The sequence below is a fragment of the Sebastes fasciatus genome, chromosome 20 (assembly GCF_043250625.1).
Source record: "Sebastes fasciatus isolate fSebFas1 chromosome 20, fSebFas1.pri, whole genome shotgun sequence".
Classification (NCBI taxonomy): domain Eukaryota; kingdom Metazoa; phylum Chordata; class Actinopteri; order Perciformes; family Sebastidae; genus Sebastes; species Sebastes fasciatus.
In genome coordinates, this window is record NC_133814.1 from 12,776,044 (window position 1) to 12,799,071 (window position 23,028).

Genomic DNA, 23,028 nt, shown 5'->3' on the forward strand with positions numbered 1-23,028 from the left:
AGGAGGGGGAGGGGAGAGAGGAAGAGAGAGGCAAAAGGCACAGAGACCTCATTGCTGTGCAGCTTTCAGCAAAAGCTAGTGGTCGTGAACAATGCTCACTACGGCATTCACAGAGGGGAGGGGAGGAGCGGAGAGGAGAGAGAGAGAGAGTATATATCTTGGGGGTCTTTCTGAAGCATAACTGGCCTTCTCTGTCCTTTGACCTTTAGTGTGAGCTGAGACGGAGCAAAGATGTGCAGGGATTTATTTATACCCATAAACTAGTAGTGGATACACAGCTACAAGGAATGCTTCTCTTTCTCTGCACACATTCTGAGAAATAAACGCTGGTGAAGGGGATGATGATATAGGAGCTAAAGCGCTTGACACATGTGGACGTTTCACATGACAAAAATCGATATGGGGAGGCCACTCAGAGAGACTAAAGCTTTCTTTATTGGCTAATAACTAGCTGGCGTCTTTCTCAATTTCACTAATTGAAACATGCAGCAGCTCACTGAACTGCTACCTGCTCACAAAATACTTCATATGTACATTTTCAGGCTGCAGAAGTATCTGAAGGTTTGTGTTTTTATAACGTACTCTCATACAACGGTGTGTATGATATCTTACGAAAAAGTGATTCCTCTTTTTTCGTTCATTTTTCTACAAATGTCCAGCAACACGTGTCAATTTCTTCACAGGAAACAACTTCCTTAAGTTTGGTAAGAAAGCCACTTTGATAAGTTTAGGAAAAGATCGACTTGGTTAGGTTAAGGCAACAAAACTACTTACTACTTGACAAATAAATTACATTGAATTCTGGTTTCACACGGGGTACAAACGCCGGTCTCCTGGGCGAAAGTCTAGTGTTTTTTTGGCCCACCCATCCACCCCGACCTCCTCCCTATGTGGCGTTCTCCGCTTTTATATTTCATGGTTCTCGATTGCGTTAATTACACACAAATTGCTTTCGTGGGATACACATAAATTATGGTGCATTACTTTCCGTAGGTATTGCTACGAACAGTGTATGAGACCAGCCTGCAGGGCTGCAGCGTGTGACTGACAGACAGTAATAGTGATGCTGGCTTCCTCATGTACAGCTTTAAATTCCACCACTGAGAACTGCTTTCAAATAATAATAAATACTTATATGCAAAGACTGCAGAAAACAGACCTCATTAGTGTGCTAGATTTAATCTTAGCTGGCCATTGCTGAAATGCACGCATGTGCTGGCACTGCACATTCCTTATGAACATGGACATTATAATATAGGCCTGTACTGTACCAAAACTCTTTAAGACTCAGCAGAGCGTGACTATTTCTTACTGCAGATGTTTTTTGGCCTGTTGGTTTGACAGGAAACAGGTGTCTTTCAGTTACGTGGTGGTAAACACTGAAAACTGACCTAAAAAAAATGCATGAACTGTCACAATAGAATGCATGCATGCTGATCAAGTGCTGCTGAGTCATATTATTAATGCATAATGTGGCTATATTCATTTACATGCATGCATGTTGCACCAGGGATCTGAATCAAAAACCTGCAGACTAAAAACAAACCAGACTATAAAAGACATTATAGTATAGGCCTATACTCTTTAAGACTCAGCGGAGGGTGAATGTTTCTTACTGCAGATGTTTTGGCCCGTTGGTTTGACAGTAAACAGGTGTCTTTACATGACGTGGTGGTAAACACGGAAAACTGACCCCCAATAAAATGCATGAAATGCACTGATCAAGTGCTGCTGAGTCATATTATTAATGAATATGTGGCTATATTCATTTACATGCATGCATGTTGCACCAGGGGATCTGAATCCAAAAACCCTGCAGACTAAAACAAACCAGAGTATAAAAGACTATAAAAGACATTATAGTATCTGTATGTAGTTTCTTACTGCAGATGTTTTGGCCCATTGGTTTGACAGTAAACAGGTGTCTTTACGTTACGTGGTGGTAAACACTGAAAACCCCCCAAAAATGCATGAAATGTCACAATAGAAGGCATGCATGCTGATCAAGTGCTGCTGAGTCATATTAATGATATATGATATATTCATTTACATGCATGCATGTTGCACCAGGGGATCTGAATCCAAAAACCTGCAGACTAAAAACAAAAAAAACTCTTGCAACGTTCAGAGCTATAGATAATAAATCATCTAAAAGAACGCATGCATCCATAAGTCTAGGCACCTTCATTTAGTCTCCTAAACGCTGCCTTAGTGGGATTCAGACTGAGACATACGGAATGTGCGTAAAAAGAGTCGCTTCGGCTGGACGCAAAAAAACGCTCTCCTCCTCCAAAGGATGATGATAAGGCGCATGGATGCACTCGCCCCAGACCTCGTTCCCTTAAATGTGATAATACTAACATCATTTTCTTACCAACGACCCTTAATCTGATCTTTTTTTTTTTCCTCTCCTCTCCCCACCCCCCCACCCCTTCCTCCTGTGTGTGCGTGTCTATACGTGTGTGTGTGTGTGTGTGTGTGGATTGTGTTCATCTTTAAACCTGCCATCACTGTAGCCCCCCGCGTTGCGTTGGCGCTGCGGAATAGCAGCCTATACGAGAGAGAGAACAAGAGGCAGCTTCACAGCCGTGGAAACAAGCGAATCAATTTAAGGGAAGGAAGAGGGGAAAAAGGAGAGATAGACGAGGCGAGGTTGGGGAAAAAACTGGCTGGATCGGTGGAGAATAAAGGGACGAACGAAGGGGAAAGAGAGAAAACATCGACCTGACGCTGCAGCCGTGGAAACATTAAGAAAGGTACGTGGAGATATATTGGTTGGACAGGTATAGATGGAGACTGAAATGGCCGAATTGCATACATGTTACCTAATGCGCATGGGATGCACTCGACAAAAATTGGGATAATGAAACAAAAAAGGATGCACAGATTCATTATAATTTAAAAGATACACTCGATGTAAGTGGGATAAAGCTGTTTTGGAAATGTATTGAAATAATTCCTTATGTAAGCCTGTGCGTTTCACATGTCATGTCATATTTTCACACCAAAAAAAACCTGAGTCTATATGGATTGTTTTTTTTGTGGGTGCAGTCATGTTGTCATTACCCCTGAAGAGAGAGGAGAGAGAGGAGAGAGAGAGAGAGAGAGAGAATGGATGCAAGCCATTTTGTAATGCAGCATGTGCAGAATTAGGCCTATTCAGAATTTCAATTGGAAGGTGCGCCTGTAGTGAAGAAGCGCAGCTGCATAGATGAATAAGGCCATTCTGTTGAATTGTAGGCAGATATTATTATGCCAGAGGGCTATATGATGAGGAGAGGGATTGCAGATTAGGAGGTTGCAGACTGCAGGAGAAAAAAAAATAGTCATGTTATGGATATTTCTCATGAGTTGATGTCAAGAGAAATCATGTTGAAAGTTGGAGAAATATATTTTTTTTAGCATGAACCTTGCAATTTGTTACCACACTGATGAAATGCAGTCCCATCCTACCCCCTGATTCCCACGTCCTGAATCAATCTAGTGTTGTCATAGTTACAGCAGGATGATGTTGGCCCTGCTGCACCTGTGTCGCTTTGTGTTCATCTCCACCATCTGTAAATACATGAGGTCTAATTGGGGCCTCTCACACAGAGGAAGCGTCCCACAGACCAGTGTGTCTCTCTGTTTATTGAAAACAACCCACCACGGTTTTTTGCCTCTTCATAAACCTTAACGACTCCGTTGTGGAAGGCATTGATACAATCAGGCGCTTACGATGATGTGATTGGTTTGTAGCAATTGGTCAGCAGCTTGCAGCTAATTTGTCTTTTCACGACTGAGCAGCTTTCTCAGGCCTGATCGAATAATCAATATCTACATGGTCGCGATCTGCTCTTGACATGGAAGAAACGGCTCAAGATCGAGGAAAGACAAATACCTTTCAGTGAAATTGGTTGGAAAGAAAAAGAAAAATACAGTATAGCCGATAGTCTCGAGCATGTCATGAACCTTAAACGAAACACAAGGATGAAGGCCCGCTGGGGAGGGAACTGGCCCTCGGATGAGTCAAGGTGCAATAAGCTAAAAATAAAGCTGTTGCATGCTGTTGTTTCTTGGAGAACTTGAAGATGGGAGGTCAAGGCAACAGGCGTCCTGCTGGTACAGTCAAGGTCTCTCCCTCCATACAGTTTTACCCCGTGTGGTGCTTTACATAGATTGTTTTTACTGTCTCTCTCCAGTGACTTTTTGCCACAAAGAAAAGGTGTAGCTCAATTCCTTCAATGCACTTTTTGTTCTCTTTCAATGTTGATCAAAAAATACATAAAACAACTAATTGTGGTCAACTGCCAAAGGCTACTGGTCTGATTGGAAATCATTCTTGTATGGATGCAATGAGGGAAAAAAGTTACATCAGAATGTTCATATTGTATATTTACGTGTGTAGAAAACAAACTTCTCCATTACCTCCATATTTGTACATTTCAAGAATGGTGGAAGTAGCAGGAGACATTGGGGAATGGCGTTCTTGAAATCACATTCCCTCGCTAATATTTACAAGACATCCCAATCCAAAAAAGGAAAAAGAACAGAGTGTGTATAAACACATTCTGTTCTGAGAGCCATTCTATGACCAGATAAACATTAATGACGCTGTGTTTTGATGCCTCCATGAATCATTTTTCTGTTGAGCTAAACATTGCGACGATCAAACCGTCATCCTGGATCACATACAATTCTGCTGGGAGAAAACACATTTCATTTTTTATTTATTTCAGTCAAATTAATGAAATGCATAATTATACCTGCTGGATGGGGATGAGAAGGAGACTGTTCGAATGAGGAGTGCTGCAAAGGGGGCTGCATACGGTAACATTTAGGATTCTTATTGGAGATGGGTAATGTGTTGTTATTTCTCTGTGGCAGTTACAGTTCGGATGGTTGTAAATATGGATGTGTGGAAATCTGTGTGTGTGTGTGTTGGAGAGAGAGACTGTGGGGTGAGCAGAGCATCTAAAAAGTCTATTTTTAGCATACACTCCCTTATGAGCTTTCTTAATAGCTGCTTTAAGAGTTCTCAGAGCTGCGTTTTTAATAAAGACTGACGTTGACCTAATCATCAGACCTTGTAGATATTGAGATTCATGGCTTATGTGCTCCCTCTGTTGTGATATTGAAGGCCAAGGCTGAACCGTGTGCTTTCTCACGTCTCCCTGCACTTATGTGAATGTATATTTTCAGTTTTTATTCCTTTAGATGAAGGTATCTACTGTTTATTGTATACCAAATGCTGTGAAGGGAATAAACATTAAGCTTTAAGTCTGATATGAGTTGATTTAGACCACAAAGGTGCTGCCGATCAGTTTCGAACGGCAAACTCTCATCAGGCTCAGCTAAACACAGTAATGTGGAATAGGGCACTGGACAGTAAAAACACAAGATGGTGAGTGAGCAGGTTGCCACAGCAACCGTGTTTCTAGGAGCGCATGCATCGTCGCTGCATAGGAGAGGAGAGATGCTGAGGACTGCCATGGAGGCTTTTAAAAAAATTAACCTGTTTATGGGAGAGTAAAAAACATTTTGAAAATGTACCCGACAGTTATCTGATGTAAAATATCAGTAACGGTAACACAGCGGTCATAGAAGTGACAGGTAACAGAGATCGTATTTGTTTTCAGCGCAGGCTTGTGACTGCGAGAGTCACAGTGTTGAACATGACGTGCTTGAGAAAACAATGAACACTTTCTTTTCTGTTCTGATCATTTAAAGGGAAACCGCACAACCTTTTCACTAAATATAGTGAGTCTGCTGATGCTCGCGGCCATTTCCCTCTTAACCGAAGACACACAGATACACATTTCTACATTACAAAAGTAATTTGCACCATCTTTTTTTTTTTCTTTATTCACAATCTAGTTGTCATTTTGGTTCATCAACTTTACTGGCTGGGGATCTTGTCTGATCGTGCGTTGCTTATTGTATACAGCATGTGCATTGCAGTAACATTTCAGGAGTCAATTCATTCCTTCATATCTTAATTGCTAAATTACTGCCGCTGCCTCATGATGGATTGCACGAATGTCTGCATTAACCTCAGGTCTAGATGAAGCCCGACAGCAGTTGTAATTGCGTTCAACAACTTGGCCTAATTTTAAATGTGAGATTCTGCTTATGTCAGTATGTATCTGACTAGAAGCATAGCCTAACAGTATCAGAAAGTGGACGACGAGACTGCCGTCCTAATGGGTCTGCTGCAGCACTTTTTGACCCAGCTTAAGATTTTTGTGGCCATTTCAGACCCTGACCCAGATGTTAAGTTCAACCGATGAAGAAAATGGCAGCTGACTCACCAGTTAGACTACAGGCCACAATTTGAGAGCCACCTCTTTAGGAAAAAAAAAAAAGCCTGACCCAGCTTGTCAAACTCTGTGGTGACAGGACATTGTAATATTTTGGAGATTTAAATTCAGTTCTGGGAATACATGCATGTATGTGCTAGGCTAATATCTTAAAGCTACTGCACTTACCTGACCTCCTTCTTCTCTCTGCTTTTTCTCTCTTCCCCCTACAGTGAGAAGACTCCACAGAGACAACACGTTCAAGAGCAAACCCTCCCCAAAATCTTCTATTCTAATAAATTGTCATGGGAACAAATGATACTGAGTTCCCCTAAAATGACTTGTTGAAAAGAACAAGGAGTTTGATAGTCAAAAAAAGCATGAGCAAAGTAAAATAAGAATCTATTAATGATAAATAGAGTCTTTTAATATAACATTACACTTTTCCCTCTCCATTTTTAAAGTGACTGCTTGAAGGAGAAACACTGAATAAGATAATACAATATGATCAAGATAAGCACTTAAGTTCCCCTGTTTGGAGGTGACTTATCAACATCATAGCAATAGGGGTGGGTCATGACTCAGTTGCCATGCGTGTTGTCATGGTGACCAGCCCCTGTTCCCCTTCCCCCCTCCTCTGGTTGGTCCAGCTCTTGTTGTGGTTTCACAACTATGGACCACAGCTGACAGAGGCAGCACCCCCCTGCCCCACCCCCTGTACCTGCTCCAATCAGGCGAGCCGTGTCATCTGTACAAGGAAGAGTTTAGATCAAGTCCCAGACAGTATTTCAGAGAACACAAGATACCTCAATCTACAAGAGAACACAATTCAGGTAAATATGGCTTCACCTTCAAACAGATTACACCTTCAGACTGAATTAATACATGTTGACAGCAGTAATTCTGATGTTGCTCCAACATGCCTCCATGTTTTTGTCTCCACACCAGGTGATCAAGTCTGACACATTCAAGCACCTGCGGCATTTGGAAATCCTTCAGCTCTCCAAGAACCACATCCGGCAAATTGAGGTGGGAGCTTTCAATGGCCTTCCCAACCTCAACACGCTGGAGCTTTTTGACAACCGTCTCACGGTGGTACCGTCACAAGCCTTTGAGTACCTCAGCAAGCTAAGGGAACTATGGCTCCGGAACAACCCCATCGAGACACTGCCGGCATTTGCCTTTCACCGGGTTCCCTCTTTACGCCGTCTCGATCTAGGGGAACTCAGGAAGCTGGATTTCATCTCAGAGGCCGCCTTCGAAGGTCTGGTCAACTTGCGCTTCTTGAATCTTGGCATGTGCGGCTTGAAGGACATCCCCAACCTCACCCCGCTAGTACGACTAGAGGAGTTGGAGCTGTCAGGGAACCAGCTGGGAATAGTCAGACCTGGGTCCTTCCAGGGCCTAGTGTCACTTCGCAAGCTGTGGCTAATGCACTCCAGAGTGTCGGTCATTGAACGCAATGCTTTTGATGACCTCAAAAACTTGGAGGAACTCAACCTCTCCCACAACTCCCTGCATTCGCTGCCCCATGACCTCTTCACCCCTTTGCACCAGTTGGAGAGAGTACATCTCAATCACAACCCTTGGGTGTGCAACTGTGATGTTCTGTGGCTCAGCTGGTGGCTGAAAGAAACCGTTCCCAGCAACACCACATGTTGTGCTCGATGCCACGCGCCCCCAGGTATAAAAGGCAAATACATTGGGGAACTAGACCAGAGCCACTTCACCTGCTATGCCCCAGTGATTGTTGAGCCGCCCACTGACCTCAATGTCACTGAGGGCATGGCTGCTGAGCTGAAATGTCGCACAGGAACCTCGATGACCTCCGTGAATTGGTTCACCCCAAATGGCACTCTGATGACCCACGGATCGTACCGAGTTAGGATCTCAGTGCTTCATGACGGAACACTGAACTTCACAAACGTGACCGTGCAAGACACCGGGCAGTACACTTGCATGGTGACCAACTCCGCTGGAAACACCACTGCGACCGCCGTGCTCAATGTGTCTGCTTCGGACCCCAGCAACGCCTACAGCTATTTCACCACTGTCACTGTGGAAACAGTAGAGACAGTGAAAGGAGACGGGGAGTCAGCAAGACAGTATATTAATGAGACCTTCATAGAATTTAATAATCCTACTGTTCAAAGAGGGGTGTTAGAGGGCCGACCTGGCATCACTACAACGCCTTCTATCGCACTGCCACCACGATCCAACAAAGATACTGAAAACGCAGTGACTGTGTCCATAATGGTTGTAACTAACATTCCAGGCTTGGATGATGTAATGAAAACAACTAAGATCATCATTGGTTGCTTCGTGGCCATTACCTTCATGGCAGCTGTTATGTTGGTAGTATTCTATAAACTCCGGAAGCAGCACCAGCTACACAAGCACCACGGCCCTGCCAGAGCCATCGAGATTGTCAATGTAGAAGATGAGATCGGAGCCGGGGCCGGGAGTGGCATCTCGGGTGGTTCAACGATGAATTCTGGCAGCGGAGAAGGAACCCTAAGGATACATCATCCAGAAATAGTCAACCTCCCCAACATTGGCCGTTCGGATACTCTCAACCATTACTACAAGACCCATCATTTCAACAACAATGTGATGGGTCTTAGTATCGGCTCCGAAGGGATGGGACCAGGAATGATCCTCAATAGCAAGAACCAGCAACTCCAGGATATGCCCATCTCCTGTACCTCAGTCCCGATCTCCACATCTAATTTGCTCGGCTCATCAGGCAACGGCACCAACATGAACCCCTGTTCTATGTCCCCACCGCTGCCGATGTCCCTCCCCATGCCTACCATGGGCTTACATGGATCGATCAAGGGTTTCATGGGCCAAAACCAGAATCCCCAAATGGAGCCTCTTCTCTTCAAGGGGAGCTCGAAGGAAAACGTCCAAGAGACTCAGATCTAGAAACAAAAGCGAGAGTATAGAGAGAGAGAGTGAGCAAGAGTCGGAGACAGAGAGGGGATTGATGTTGGGTTTATGCGCGGAATGATTAGACACTAGAGTGCATTGACATTACACCAGGAGAGAGGATAGACTGACACGGCAATACACAAACACATAGACTTATCCGTGACAGTGTACTGAGCCAAGGATTACCACAATGGGCCACTTGTGTTTGTAGTAACGATCATGGCCATGGAGATCAAGGAATGGACATTGCTACAATGTAAATCTGTGCCAAAGCAAATGTTTTTTGCAGTTTCTACAAGCTGTGTTCTCATAGGGAAAAACTAGCCTTTCCGAGTAATCAGTCCCCAAATCGTTGTTGGCCAGCAGAGATGAAAGACATGCACAGCACTTACAACACTGAAGATCGGAGATATTACAGAACAAAATCCAAGAGACATTTTTCTTCCACACAAAAACACAAGCCACACTCTCTCTCAAGTGACTCAATAGACTCCCTCAAGGTGACAATTATGTAGGCATAAATAGATGGACAAAAAGGTACAGTGCAGTACAAACTACTGTGAAAAATCCACAAATTATATAAATATATTTTCATTTAAATATGTATCATTGCAGACTCCGATGCAGAGATATTTTGGGGCGGATGTATAAGCTGGTATAGTTTGTTTCTTTGTGGATAATCAGGGGCGGCGATAGTGGAGGTTGGTTATATGATACATGTTTTAAGTTTGGCTACTTCTCAGAAACATAAGGGCTCAATTGCAACACTCATTGTGAATCTTTGAATTGGCTTTGTGACATGAAGTCCATTTAGGTTGTAGAACAGTAAACGCAGATCTCTGTTTGACAAATTTTTTTCTGTTGCTTCAGTAATAATCATTACAAACTTTTGTGTTCTGAGAGTGTATTATGTATTTTGTAAAAGCCAGCTACTTGGTATTTGAATTGACAATTCTGATACTTAAATGCCAGCATCAAACAATGGTTAAAACGATGTTCCACAAACGCGGAAAGGTGATCCATTGCAAAGACCTGTATGGGTAAAATAAAGTGTTGACAATGTGTTATTTGAATCAGATCAGTAGCCAGATACTTGCTTTTAGACAGGAATTTGATATGACCTCCTTGCTCATGGTTACCATAATCATGCCATAAAATGCTGTCATAAGGATGATTAGACATCTATCTGCAGCAGCATTCAAGAAGGGATTAAACATCCATCTTGGGATGATTGGAATGAATGAAAATGTACAGTATATTAATAATAATAATGTCTGGTTGTATGACAATTGTAAGATCCACATTTTTACAGTGTAACTTTCATATGTTAAATGCCATTTACGCTTCTCGCGTTTCAACTATGTATTTCTTTATTTTTGTTAGTTTGATATAATGTGTACAGTTGTCTAGCCATGTATCATTACGTGTGAAATAAATCAATCATATATTGGGTTGTGGCGGGTCAATATGGCGACCACATAAGTAAAGAGTGAGACGTTATGCAGGCCTCTGTGCTAAACCCGAATTGAATGTATGGTTTGTGGTTCAGCCATTAGTCATCCTGGTAATGATAGGTGCCATCTGCTCTATCGACACGTTCAGACGGGCTTTTAAGCACTCTCCCATACCGTAGATGTTCCACAGACACTATTGGTTTTGCAAAATGAGTGTTTTTAACAGATGACAACTTATTCTTAATGAAGGCGCATTTGTCTGAAATTAGCCCTCAGTATGCTTCTCCCATGGTGATTCTTTCATGTTAGTTTGGAAATGGGAAGAAGAATTGAGGAAAGAATAAATAAATTATCTCTTTTTTTTGTATTGAACAAGCAGGGACCTAAAAATGTTTGTTGCAATTGAGCACAAACTGGACCAGTTATTCCAGATAAATGTACCTGAGATAGTAGTATCGCCAAAATCATATCAACAAGGTTTTAATGCAGCTCTGTATGTGATTTTGCCGGTTTTTTTTCTGCTGCTTACCCTCTTTCAGACCTGCATTGCTTATATATATATATATATATAGGAGCTGTTTTATATGAGCGATGATGGTTTCTTATCAGCAACGAGCCCACACTTATTGAGAGAAAAGGAACACTGGGGAATAGTAATAATAATGGTGATAATATGAGTGACGAAAACCCACCCAGATTGCACTGTCACAGAGGTTAATCCATGAAAGGAACATCTTCTGCGTCGATGCGCACCACGTTCATCCTGTTTTAAAACATCTAATCCATCTTTTAAAATGTTTCTGGTTATACCTGCAACACCACATGTAAACCGATCGATCAAACAACTCAGATTGTCTAAATTACAGCTGTGTATTTTCTCCAATGTTTGGCCGCGGATCTCATTCAAAAGCATAGTAAAAATGTAAATGCATTGCGACCCCACAGACGGCTCTAGTGGGCAGGGTTCAACCGTAGCCCCACAGAGACACAAATGGAATATAAATGAAGGCTAAAGACACAACATATGGGCACGCTCCCTTGATGTGCTACATTCGGTGGCACTGCCGTCGGATTTCAAAGAGCATACTAGATACCTCCTTGTGTGCTGTGCTGTGTGTGTGAGGGTGCATTCCTGCATGTTAACCGTGGAACAAAAATCTTCTTACCTGAGCGCTACTGTAGCAGTGTTTTATTACGATGGCGACTCACCTAATCAGCACAGAAATGTTCCTTTCATACCTCTGGACATCCGCAACATGCACAATTATCATCATTATTATTAACATTTGGAGGAAATGCAGATTACATCTTAGTATAGTGGCTGCCGTTGTACATATTGATTTAAAAGGAGGCTCAGTCAGTAACGTATGAGCCCTTTTAATGAAGATCACAAGCTTGAGACTGGAATCTGAATATGTGCATATTGGGCAACTGTACCTCACTGTATTATATAGTATATGGTGGTGAATTGATGCAGTTTGGCTACAGATGGATGGAGTGCTGGCATATGTGTATTCTCTTCACCATCCGTTGCTCGCAATGAATGGATGCTTCAGCCCAGATGACATTTCTTGGTTTGTCGGAAGCAAAGCTCCTTAATGAAAAGGATTATCATATCCGAGACACCAAATTGCAAGACAAGAAAATGGACTGACCTTTTGGTCTTTTAAAGGTAAGCTGTTCGGTTTGATAAAACAATGTAAAAAAAAAAAAAATGACCTGGGTCTGTTTTGAAAGCTTTTTAAAAAGAGAGAGAGAGAGAACAGTATTAAGCTCTAGAAAAATTTAGATTTCTTTAATACAAAATAATGATTAAAAAACAGTAATTCTGTGTTTTTTTTATTTTTCCTTTTTTATTTTCCAGTTGTTGGTTGTATCTCGGTATGTGATATTATCAATTTGGGTCTTTATGTATTGTCATTAAATGTCATTTTTTTTCACGCGTTCATTCAGGTACACAGTGTGGCAGAAGAGTGTATTTCTTCGATTATAGCAAAATCAACATGTGCTGTACTTGCACTTCAATGACTGTCATGCAATGACTGAGAGGTATATTATTTCACTGTTTGCTACTTCTGTGACTGCAGTAAGGAGCTATTCTGCTATTAGAAAACGTGTGCCACTTTCATTCTTTGCTGTGATTTCATCCTGCGGAGCACCACAACTAACTAAATGAGAAATGAGTTAACACGTTTAACATGATGATGTTTCAAATAAGTTATTGCGTGAAATTTTATAAAACAAAATGGAAAAAGTCCTAACAATTACTGTGTTTACACTGTATTTTGTTACTTTCTTTTTTTTGTATTTTTTTGCACTTATTTATTGAATCAGGACCAGGAAACACACTTTCAAAATAAGGTTATAGTTGGACACAATAGAGTGCTACATGGATGAGGTATTTTTGTAGGTCAACCCAGAAGTTAACATTTGCATGGACCTTTATATAACAAGCTACCAGCTGTTACAATATAATTGTGCACATAGCAGGAGTACAAGGGGCCATATAGAATGTTGCAGGAATGAGTCCTAAAACCCGGAAATGAATTTGCATTTTAGTACTTCCCGTTCCCTCGACAAAAAGCCAATGGGATTTTTCCATTGGGTTTTGGATTATTGCAGAAAATAAACTCTGTGGCAAACAAACTTCCAATCTTCACAAATGAACACCACTTCTATGATTTTTTAATGCAATCGCCCGAAGTAAAAAGCTAACGTTAGGCTATAAACGAACTACAACACTCACATGAGCGCGAGTATACACAACGAGGCTGTAAAGGCGGATCAGTCGGCGGGGTGACGTTTAGTAGTCTCACTTGTTAGCAACCGCCTTTTTTAAGTCATGTAAAAGCTTCAAAATTCACGAGTTGGATATTTACTGACGTATTTTTATATCGTAGAACAAAACATTAAAATCTCTTAAGCTTGTGTTAACCACAGACCTTATTTCAGGCATCTAAAAACCTATTAAAAAAAACCATTGACTTCCAGACGAGGGAACGGGAAGTACTAAAATGCAAATTCATTTCCGGGTTTTAGGACTCATTCCTGCACCACTCTATATGGCCCCTTATACTCCTGCTATTGTAACAGCTGGTAGCTTTGTCATATAAAGGTCCATGCAAATGTTACAGCCTATTACAGCAAACGTAACCACAGTATAGGGAATTAACAAACTGTCAAACTATTTTCAGATGTTGTTAATACATAAATCTGTAAACATCTGTAATCATGAAAAATGAACAAACACAAACTTCTACAATTGTGTTATAACGTCAGAGGTGGTCTGATAATATTCTAGCGATAACATCTGATCTAGCTGATTGAAATCCTAATAACAAATTAATTAAGAGGGGCAGCTGTAGAAGTACAGACATTGAACGCAACACTATTACATCCTGTAATCACTGCAGCGTGGCAACCGCTTTAATAAATCAAGTGGTCCATCATGTTACATTAGTGTAATTGTACATAAACCCGCACTATTAGCACATGTTGGGAATTTTGCAAATCTAACAAATAGGTAAATGGAAACAAATCAGATCCTTTTAGTGTATAGCTTTGACATTTCCTATACAAGGCTGGCATGAAAGCAGTGGATTTGGGTTATGTTGCAGATGAAGTGCACTAACTCATCTTTATGCCGGCTATGAATGTGCAGGGCTTCATTAACACATCATTATCACCAGTTCTTATCTCGAAAGGGTCGACAAAATCGAGCTTTGCTTCGCTGTGTTGTGTTCTGTTCTTCAGTGTTCCAGATATTTGATATTTTTAAACTGATTTTGGACCCCTGAGGTGAGCTGAAACTATATAGACTATCACAGATAGTCCACTGCGCAGCTCAAGTCCATCCCACGTTACGAAACAGCAACCTCGAGGGATTCATGTAACAACAAATGCATCAGCCACGAACCATGACAGCGAATCTGAATGATATGTTTAGATAAAATGTTTTGGCCTTACAGCAGAGGGATTGTGTTTGCGGAAATGTCTTAGGGGGCACTATGTAAAGTCATTTTCTTGAATGTAATTGTACTTGGCTTGTACTCCGCTCTCCAGAGAGCTCAGTCCCCATGAGACTTCTTCGAAATAACATTAAAGGCCTGTATGCTCAAACGGCAATAGAAAAGACAGTACACTATGGTTACATCGTAGTATTTTCAAAACCAAAGCGAAGAATTCATATAAAACTAAATGTTCTGTAACACCTTGAGGTGTCTAATTTTCGAGCCGATTATTAATATCTGTGTTTTGCAGCTTTTTTTTTTGCTGTTCCTCAGCTTGTGGTAATAGTGAGCAAACATACAATGAATGCTGTGTTTGAAAAGGGTAATATGAAGTGGGGGTGTGAAGTATGAGCAAAGAGTGTGTGTGTGTAAGTGTGTGAAGCAAAACAATATATTAATATGCACAAGAGATGAAAGAGAAATGCTCAAATACATTTAGAGCTTTCTGTAATGGAGGAATGAATACAATGTGATGGAGAAGTGTAATTTTTTAATTAGAAAAGGTGGAGTTTAAAAATGCAGCATAAAGCAACCACAGGAGGTGCGTTTATCAACATGAGCTCGTCCCTTGTAATTCCAAACTGTATTAAAAAGAAAAACCTGATTTCTGTTTGGAAAATGCAACAGTGCATCGACGCCTATGCTGCAGTCATCGTCTAGAAAACCCACTTGTGCCCACACTCTCCTCTCCTTTTCCCTATGCTGTCTGTTCCCTTCAAATTCAATAACCTCCCAGCTGTGTGTTTCTCCAGGGATTCCCCAGCAGCTCCCCTGGCCCACAGACAGACTGCAGAGTCTGTGGGGAACCTGACACAACATAAACTCCACTGTGAAGCAAAGGTGTCAGAGTCTATGGGCTGCATCTCCGCTGATCGAGCAGCCATGAAAATGTGACAGCCTTTTTTTTTTATTATCATTTTTATTATTTCTTCTCACTTTAAAGGCTGCAGCAAAAAAAAATAAAAATACATGTGGTTAACACGAGCGTAGTGTGTTCGGTGCGGCGGCGGCGGCGGCGTGGGCTGCAGTCATAGCAAAAAAAAACTAAGTATAGATTCTGTGGCCTATTTAGGTATTGTTTATGTGAGGATGGACTACACAGAACCGTTAGCGGGCTTAGCTCGGACTGAGGATCCAAAGTATTATGGGGAGTGTGAGGAAAAGATGACAGTGACCCAGTTGGACCTACTTTGTGCGAATGGTTAAAAGGAAAGCAGAAGCCTTTTGATTTAAAGTCTGCTCTTTGTTCAAAGATTCAGTCTTTGACTGTTATTACATGAAACTATGTTGGTGAATTATGAGCTTACTACCGCCGTTCTCAGAGGACTTCTCTCACACTGTACTGAACATACTTTGCTTTTGTTTCAGTCTATATTTAGATTCCCTCTCTTCTCCCAATATCATTAAGAGCCGTGCAGCAGATCCTTTGGATTTAGGAATATTGTTCCTCACCCATAGATCTCAATTAATAATCCAGAGAGAGAGAGGATGCACACAAACATACCTTAGGGAGGCTATATGTATCTAGTATACTTAGCAAGCACTCAGGAGCCCTTGTAATCCCAGACAGTTCTTCACCTCTTCTGGGGATAAAACACTCAACCTGACCAACAAGGCATGTCACCCGGAAAAATAAGCTCTGTTTGTTTCTCTTCCCACTAAATGCTGCTGAAGTGGGCGTGGATATAAAGCTGCTGTTGTATATGTATGTATGGACATAGATTGTTTTTTGTAACTCCCAAGTACTGTAAGAGCTTATAGTTTTATTTATTAATGTGTGTATTTATGCACATAGTTTAAAGAGGACCTATGGTGGTTATTTTCAGGTGCATACTTGTATTTTGGGTTTCTATCTGAACAGGTTTACATGCTTTAATGTTCAAAAACATTTTACTTTTCTCATACCGGCTGTGCTGCAGCACCTCTTCTCACCCTCTGTCTGAAACGCTCTATTTGAGCCTCTTCCCCTAAAAGAGCCCAGTCTGCTCTGATTGGTCAGCTAGCCAACTGTTGTGATTGGTCAAACGAAACAAACTCTTCCGACTCCGCTCCAACTAACTAGCTTTGTTTTTGAGGGTGTACCAAACTAGCCGCCAAGCAGGTATTATGCAAACGTGTTACTTGGTGACATCACCACATTACGGAAGAAAAGGCGGGACTTCAAGCGAGGTGTTTCAGGCTGTTCAGGAGCAGTGTCTCTGTGGGGTGGACTCTTTGCAACTTTGCAGACCTTTTACATGCAAAAAAAACCAACAACTATATAACACACTAAAGGAAAAGGAAAAGGCTCAAAAGTATAATAGGTCCCCTTTAATATGACATATGAAATTATATTTTCACCCTAAAAGTTAATTCAAAATGTTAAAAATGTGGCAAATTTTGGTGAAATTATTCTGATTGTTTCACAGACTCTAATTTGCTGCAATGGGTCAGAGATAAAAAAAATCCCTCTTGGTGCTGAAATACTGTAAAAAAAATAAAAATAAATAAATAAATAAAAACACAATTAGCCACTTTATAATAGGTTTTAATCATGTTAACAGAAATGACAACAAAAAAAAGAAAGCAGTTTGTACATGAACATGTCACCAGCAATGCTTGTTTGGCCTATGGTAGAAGACGAGATTAAAAGTAATCACTTCCCTATGAATATTGTGTTTCCAGCATACATTATGAACAGACACTTCCTGTGTAATTACTGGAGGACGGTACTGTATGTGGCAAATTGTTCCCCAGTGCATGCACTCCCACACACAAACACACTTTTTTCAGGCACTGTGCTGGTGTTGTTATTAGATTACTACACGTACTTGAGTATTGATTTACCATAACTGCAGATAGGGCTGAGGTTTATTCTGTGCTTGGTTGATGTTGTGTGTTTTGATAATGGTGTTCTCATTTTATGGCACTCTGAATTATATAGTGGCTTTTACTTACCCCGTTGATGCATCACTGATATTCACATAGTCAGTTCTGGCACTAATTGTTAAATTGTCATTTGGGGAAATATAGTAATTTGCTTTCTTGCTGAGAGTTAGATGAGAAGATTGAAACCACTCTTATGTATAATAAATATGAAGCTGTGTGGAGTCTCCACTGGTTGCAACCTCACGGTGACAACAAGACTCCAATAAGTTGCTGGTATATAACATTAATAGTCTGACACATAACCCCCCTTTAAAACCATAATTACGTTTTAGTTTTTGTCCAGTAAGGATTAAACAAATGAAATATAATGTGTTAATTTGTTTAGCTTTAGAGGTGTTGGGAAGTGTATTTTGTTAACTTCAAACCATTTCACTATTTGTGGCTAAATATTTAGCTAGACATGAGATTGGTATCAGTCTTCACATCTAACTCCCTGACAAAATCTACTAAATGCTTCAATCTTCAACTGTGTTTTGTGGCATTAAAATACATTTTTGTACTGCTTAATCAAGTAGATTGGACGAGTGCTGAATTGAGAGGAAAATGCTTAACAAAAAAAGCAAAAAGGTAGATTTCCTGTTTTTTAATCACTTTTACTCTATCTCTTCTTTTACCTTTTACAGGTGGGAATATATGGCTTCACAATACACCAATATGCCCTGTCACTCTGTCCAATTTCCAATGGACATCGACCAAGAAAAAGGAAAGGCATGGAGATTCCTTGCAGGGATTACACGATGACATATAAAGGCAGAACAAACTCATCTTTCCGTTTCTCATATCCCCTCTTCCTCCCATCTTGCTTATTCTCCTTTTGTCCCAAAGAAGGACATTTTTGTCTCATGGGGGATAACGATATTGACGTCGAGAGATGAGTTATTGATTGAGAGGAGAGGACAGCGTTGACATGCGGCAGATTACTCCAGGTATACCGAGCTTAAGCATTCATACCTGTACGTATGCGTACATGTATGAAGGAATATTCATTTCAGTCTCAGCTGATATGTATCTATTGAGTTTTGTACAACATGTCAAAGCAGACAAACACGTGTAGTGAGGGAGGAGAAGGATGTGGGCGTTTGTCTCCTCTGCGGGCCTCATGAGCTTTCTCTGCTCGCTACATTATCTTAACATGTTGGGGAAATTGATGCAACACCGCTTTGTTCTAACGCCTTACGATATATATATGTGGAGATAATGAGATTGCGTTGTATCCTGATTGAATGGGATGATGATGACATCGATATGAAATAGCTGTGGTCCTCCCTCGGCTTTCTGCGCTTATTCCACATAGATGGAATCTGTCTTCTCTGGCATTTGACCTGGCATTGGTTTTGCGCTGATTGAATCATTGGAAAATAAGCACCCAAGGAGCTCAGCCACAAACTAGAGGCCTTTTATTCCAAAATGATGCTCAAGAAATTGGATGCAAAGCTCTGCAGAATTGGTCCAATGTCAAAAAGAGTCAAACGTCTGATGCGGAGACAGTTTCTAGTGTATCATTTTGTGGAGGATGTCAACGGTCATAGCAACGTACAGAGCAAATAGATCCCCACCGGCAATTATGCAAATGTGGATGTGACATGTGAGCGTGATGCGACGAGAGGGGAATTCACCACCAACACTTGGCTGCTCTGTCGCTGCTGCTACTGCTACCATTAGCATTAGCATTGTTCACACATCCTCTCATCTCAGGCCGCTTCCACACCCCTCCCCCCTCCCTCTCTCCCTCCACCACGTCTCCATCCTCCCATCCTCCTCCTCCTCCTCCCTGCCTGCGTCCTCTCTTTCCTGTTCTCGCTGCGGTGTTGCTATAGCAACGGAGAAATGTGGGAATACCTCCGTCCTTCAGAGCGCAGGAGAGAGGAGAGAGAGAGAGGGGGAGAGATAGAGGCAGGCAGAGAGGAAGAGGGAGACAGACAGAGGAGTGAAGGGGTAGACAGAAGAAGAGACAAGAGGAGAGGAGAAGAGGAGGGAAGGGAAGGAAGTGTGGAAAAGACTGTTAATTAAAAGACAGAGAGCGAGTGGCTGTGACTCACTGCCTGAATGGACACCATTGCCTGTCACTTAGCCCCTGACTCCGAGCATTTTGTCCCCCCCCCCTCTCCTCCCTAAAAGCCACCCTCCCATTGATATTCAGTCTCTGTGATGGAGAAGACGCCACTGCTATCTGACTGGAGGGGGTGGTGGGTGCCAGCGTGGGTGTGGGTTGGGGTGGGTTCGACTGAGATGGCACGGTGTCGCACAGCCATGGCGTCGCTTCACGCTGGGCCCTACGCACGCCATTTGTTTGACGATCCATGTGTTCTGGATGTCTCCATTTGTAGTGAGGCTGCAGTTTCCATGACAACGCCCGGCCTGAAATAGCACCCCGGTTTCCTCCCTCTCTCCCTCTCTCCCTCTCTCCCTCTCTCTCTCTCTCTCGTCCGCTCACAATACACTCATAACTGTTCATTCCTGATCTTGGGCCTCGTTCTATCATGTTGAGATGTCCCATACTGCTCATCTCAATTCATCATATGGATTGAAGCATATGAAGGCCCCCGCACATCCCTCCCCCCAACCCCCTTTAACCGTCACCATCATCGCCTTCACACACACACACACACACACACACACACACACACACACACACACACACACACACACACACACACACACACACACACACACACGGGCGCGCACGCGTACACAAGCATCACTTCTCCTCCCACCTCTTATCTCCCATTTTCAGTCTCTCGGTCGCCCTACAACAGATTCTGTCAACATGCATCAACCTCTGTGTTGCCATGACAACGGTCTTGAAAATCACTGCAATTATTTCAACAAAGACAAAAACACTACAGCCACTCGGGGGAGAGCGAGGAAAAAGGATGTGTGTGTGTGTGTGTGTGTGTGTGTGTTTTTTTTATGTTTGTGTGACTGATGCAGAGTTGTGAGTCTGTGCATGCGTGTTTAGTGACCCTTCAATGAACTGGTGTGTATCAACTGCGGCACAAATGTGCATACAGTATGACGGTGTGTGTGTGTGTGTGTGTGTGTGTGTACAGTACGTGTGTGTGTGTGTGTGTCTCTTGGCCTCATATGGTGAAACTCCTTTCTTTTCCGCCACTCAGACCCTTGAGAATGTATATGTTGTTGTGTAGATCAGTGCAGGTGGACTCACTGACCCATTTGTAACACATGTATGTTTTTTCAAAGCCAACCATACCAGCTACAGTACGACACGTGTGTGTTGTGTTGTGTGTGTGCGTGTGTGTGCTATAGACAGTGAGAGCATTACTGTGCAGGGCTGTGATATAGAGAGAAAGAGTAAAACAGATGGGCAGAGAGAGATCTGCACAGCGGTGGAAAGTTTACATATCTCCTCAAGGACTGCACTTTGATGTACTTGTACTTGATTATTTCCACTGCGTGCTACTCGATACTTTTATACGTTACATTTCATGCTGAACACCGTATTTGAAATTAGTTCCGATAACGTGTGCTGAAAGTGAATGCATGAGTATGTTTCAAAAGCAGACAGTTTGCATTATAGATACTCTTACAGTAGAATTTTCTGTTGTTAATACTGTACAGTGCTGTTACTTCTGCTGAAAGCACAAGGTTGGTGATATTCTATAATTCTATTATTGTAAACAAATACCACAAAAAGACCAAAATTGTGTCACTCAGCCCCATGTCCATTAGTTCCTAGTGAAGATGTAAGTCTTTAAAGGTGCTCTAGAACATTAATATTGCAGCAAACAACTATTTGCTATGTAAAGATATAGAGGAGTAATGTCTACCTGAGCAGACAATGAAGTCACTCTCCCTCTGTCTGTGTTGTAATCAGAGCTCCTCTGTGCATCGTTGACATAGCCGAGTTCATGCACATGAGCGTGCCCAACTGGCTAGCTCACGGCCATCACTCTGCACTGCGCTCATACCTAAAAAAAAAATTATCCGCTGAGTTACAGACGTGTCTCAATGGCATCACGTGACGGACACAGAAGTTGAAGTACCATTGTTCGGCCTCTACAAAAATTGGGATCAACAACCGGCGCTCCTCCTGGAGGCTTGGTCTGCTCTGCCGTCACCATGTTGAGAGCTGTTCAGAGGCAAAAGAAATGCTCCTAATCTGTCATTTAGCACCTTTAATACTACACAGTATTGTACTTCTGCTTAAAGGTATGGTCGTCAGTGTTGTTCAATTCCATTTTTGAAGGCTAGTTATATTCCATATTTTTGTTATTGTAAACAAATCCCACGAAAAGACCAGAATTGTGGCTCTCAGCCCATTGTGAAAAATGTAAATCTTTAAAAAAAATGGGTCATAAATATATAGTATTAAAAGGCTTAATGATTTCCTTTATCAGCCGGGCACTGTAGTTTTTACCAAACATCACTCAAACAGTAAACAATACTGTGTTTGTTGTTGGGGACTATTTTCAGCCACAGATTTGGTGCGCTATGAGTATTTACAGCACCAGGACATGTGTGTGGGATTGACTCAAAATAAACTACAATGTTTGTTGTAATAAAGGATGTCACCCAGTGCAGTGGTGTAATTAATCCTGTGTTTTTAATAGTTTTTGGATGATGATGGCACAGATCGAGGAATAAGCTGTATCGTGCGAAATGGGATTTGGTGACAATAAGAAAAATATGAAATATCATCAGACTTATGCTTGATGGTATTGTGGTATTGTTACTTTAACTTAAAGTGAAAACCTCGCCATGTGTTCCCACGTGAGCTCTCAATTAATTTAATTAATCGAACATTCATGTTACACTGACAAACCCCCCCTGTGAATACTGTACTGTGCATCACTTAGTACAACAGATCCTATCTTACACGTATCAAGCATGATGTCAATGCTGTATGGCTCTAAATCTTCACACTCACTAATCCCATTGTATCCCATAAAGCTGCTTTGATACTAACAGATACTTACATGTGTGTCGAGTCATGGAAAACACTCCAGGCCCTGTAATTTTGGGGCCAAACCCACGGCGGATGACATAGCAAGTTATAATGAGTGTTTGTGGCCCCGGGCCAGTGTGTAAGTGTGTATGTGTGTGCTTATGCTGGTAGGAGTACAATTTGAGAAGCCAGGTGGGCGCGTCTTAACCCATTTTCTTTGTCATATTGTTACTCTAAAGCCAGAGTGTCCTTAAGAATATATGACTGTGGGTTTATTCACATTGAGGGGTCAAATATGTTTCCTTAAGTTGAAAAGATGACTCAAATATGTGTGCCGAGGGGGGGTTGTCATGTCGCTGCACAGCAGGGAATTGGGAGAGACAGTGATTTGGACTTCAGTCCACGATGAAGTAGATTGGGATCAGAAATCCTTGGGGAGAGAGAGAGAGTGAGAGAGAGGGAGAGAGAGAGACGAGGTCAGGTAGGAGGGCTATAAAAGCACTCCCTCTTTTACTCGA

The 23,028-nt window shown here is 41.9% G+C and overlaps 1 protein-coding gene across 2 annotated transcripts; it reads left to right on the plus strand.

Moving 5' to 3' along the window:
• The first annotated feature begins 2,250 nt into the window (after positions 1 to 2,250).
• Positions 2,251 to 10,662, plus strand: lrrc4bb (leucine rich repeat containing 4Bb). Of its 2 annotated transcripts, none has more exons than XM_074620016.1 (3): positions 2,251 to 2,756; positions 6,512 to 7,111; positions 7,227 to 10,662. In XM_074620016.1, the coding sequence occupies exons 2-3, from the start codon at positions 6,869 to 6,871 to the stop codon at positions 9,204 to 9,206; spliced, it is 2,223 nt and encodes a 740-aa protein (XP_074476117.1). In that variant the 5' UTR covers positions 2,251 to 2,756; positions 6,512 to 6,868; the 3' UTR covers positions 9,207 to 10,662. The 2 variants fall into 2 exon arrangements, with proteins under 2 accessions (XP_074476117.1, XP_074476119.1); XM_074620018.1 differs by lacking the exon at positions 2,251 to 2,756 and adding an exon at positions 4,638 to 4,809.
• Positions 10,663 to 23,028: the final 12,366 nt, after the last annotated feature.

Bases quoted from the DNA above. Each gene is read 5' to 3' on its own strand.
- lrrc4bb (XM_074620016.1), top strand. From the start codon at position 6,869: ATGCGTGTTGTCATGGTGACCAGCCCCTGTTCCCCTTCCCCCCTCCTC. The intron at 7,112-7,226 runs GTAAATATGGCT...TCTCCACACCAG, and splicing joins TACAAGAGAACACAATTCAG to GTGATCAAGTCTGACACATT.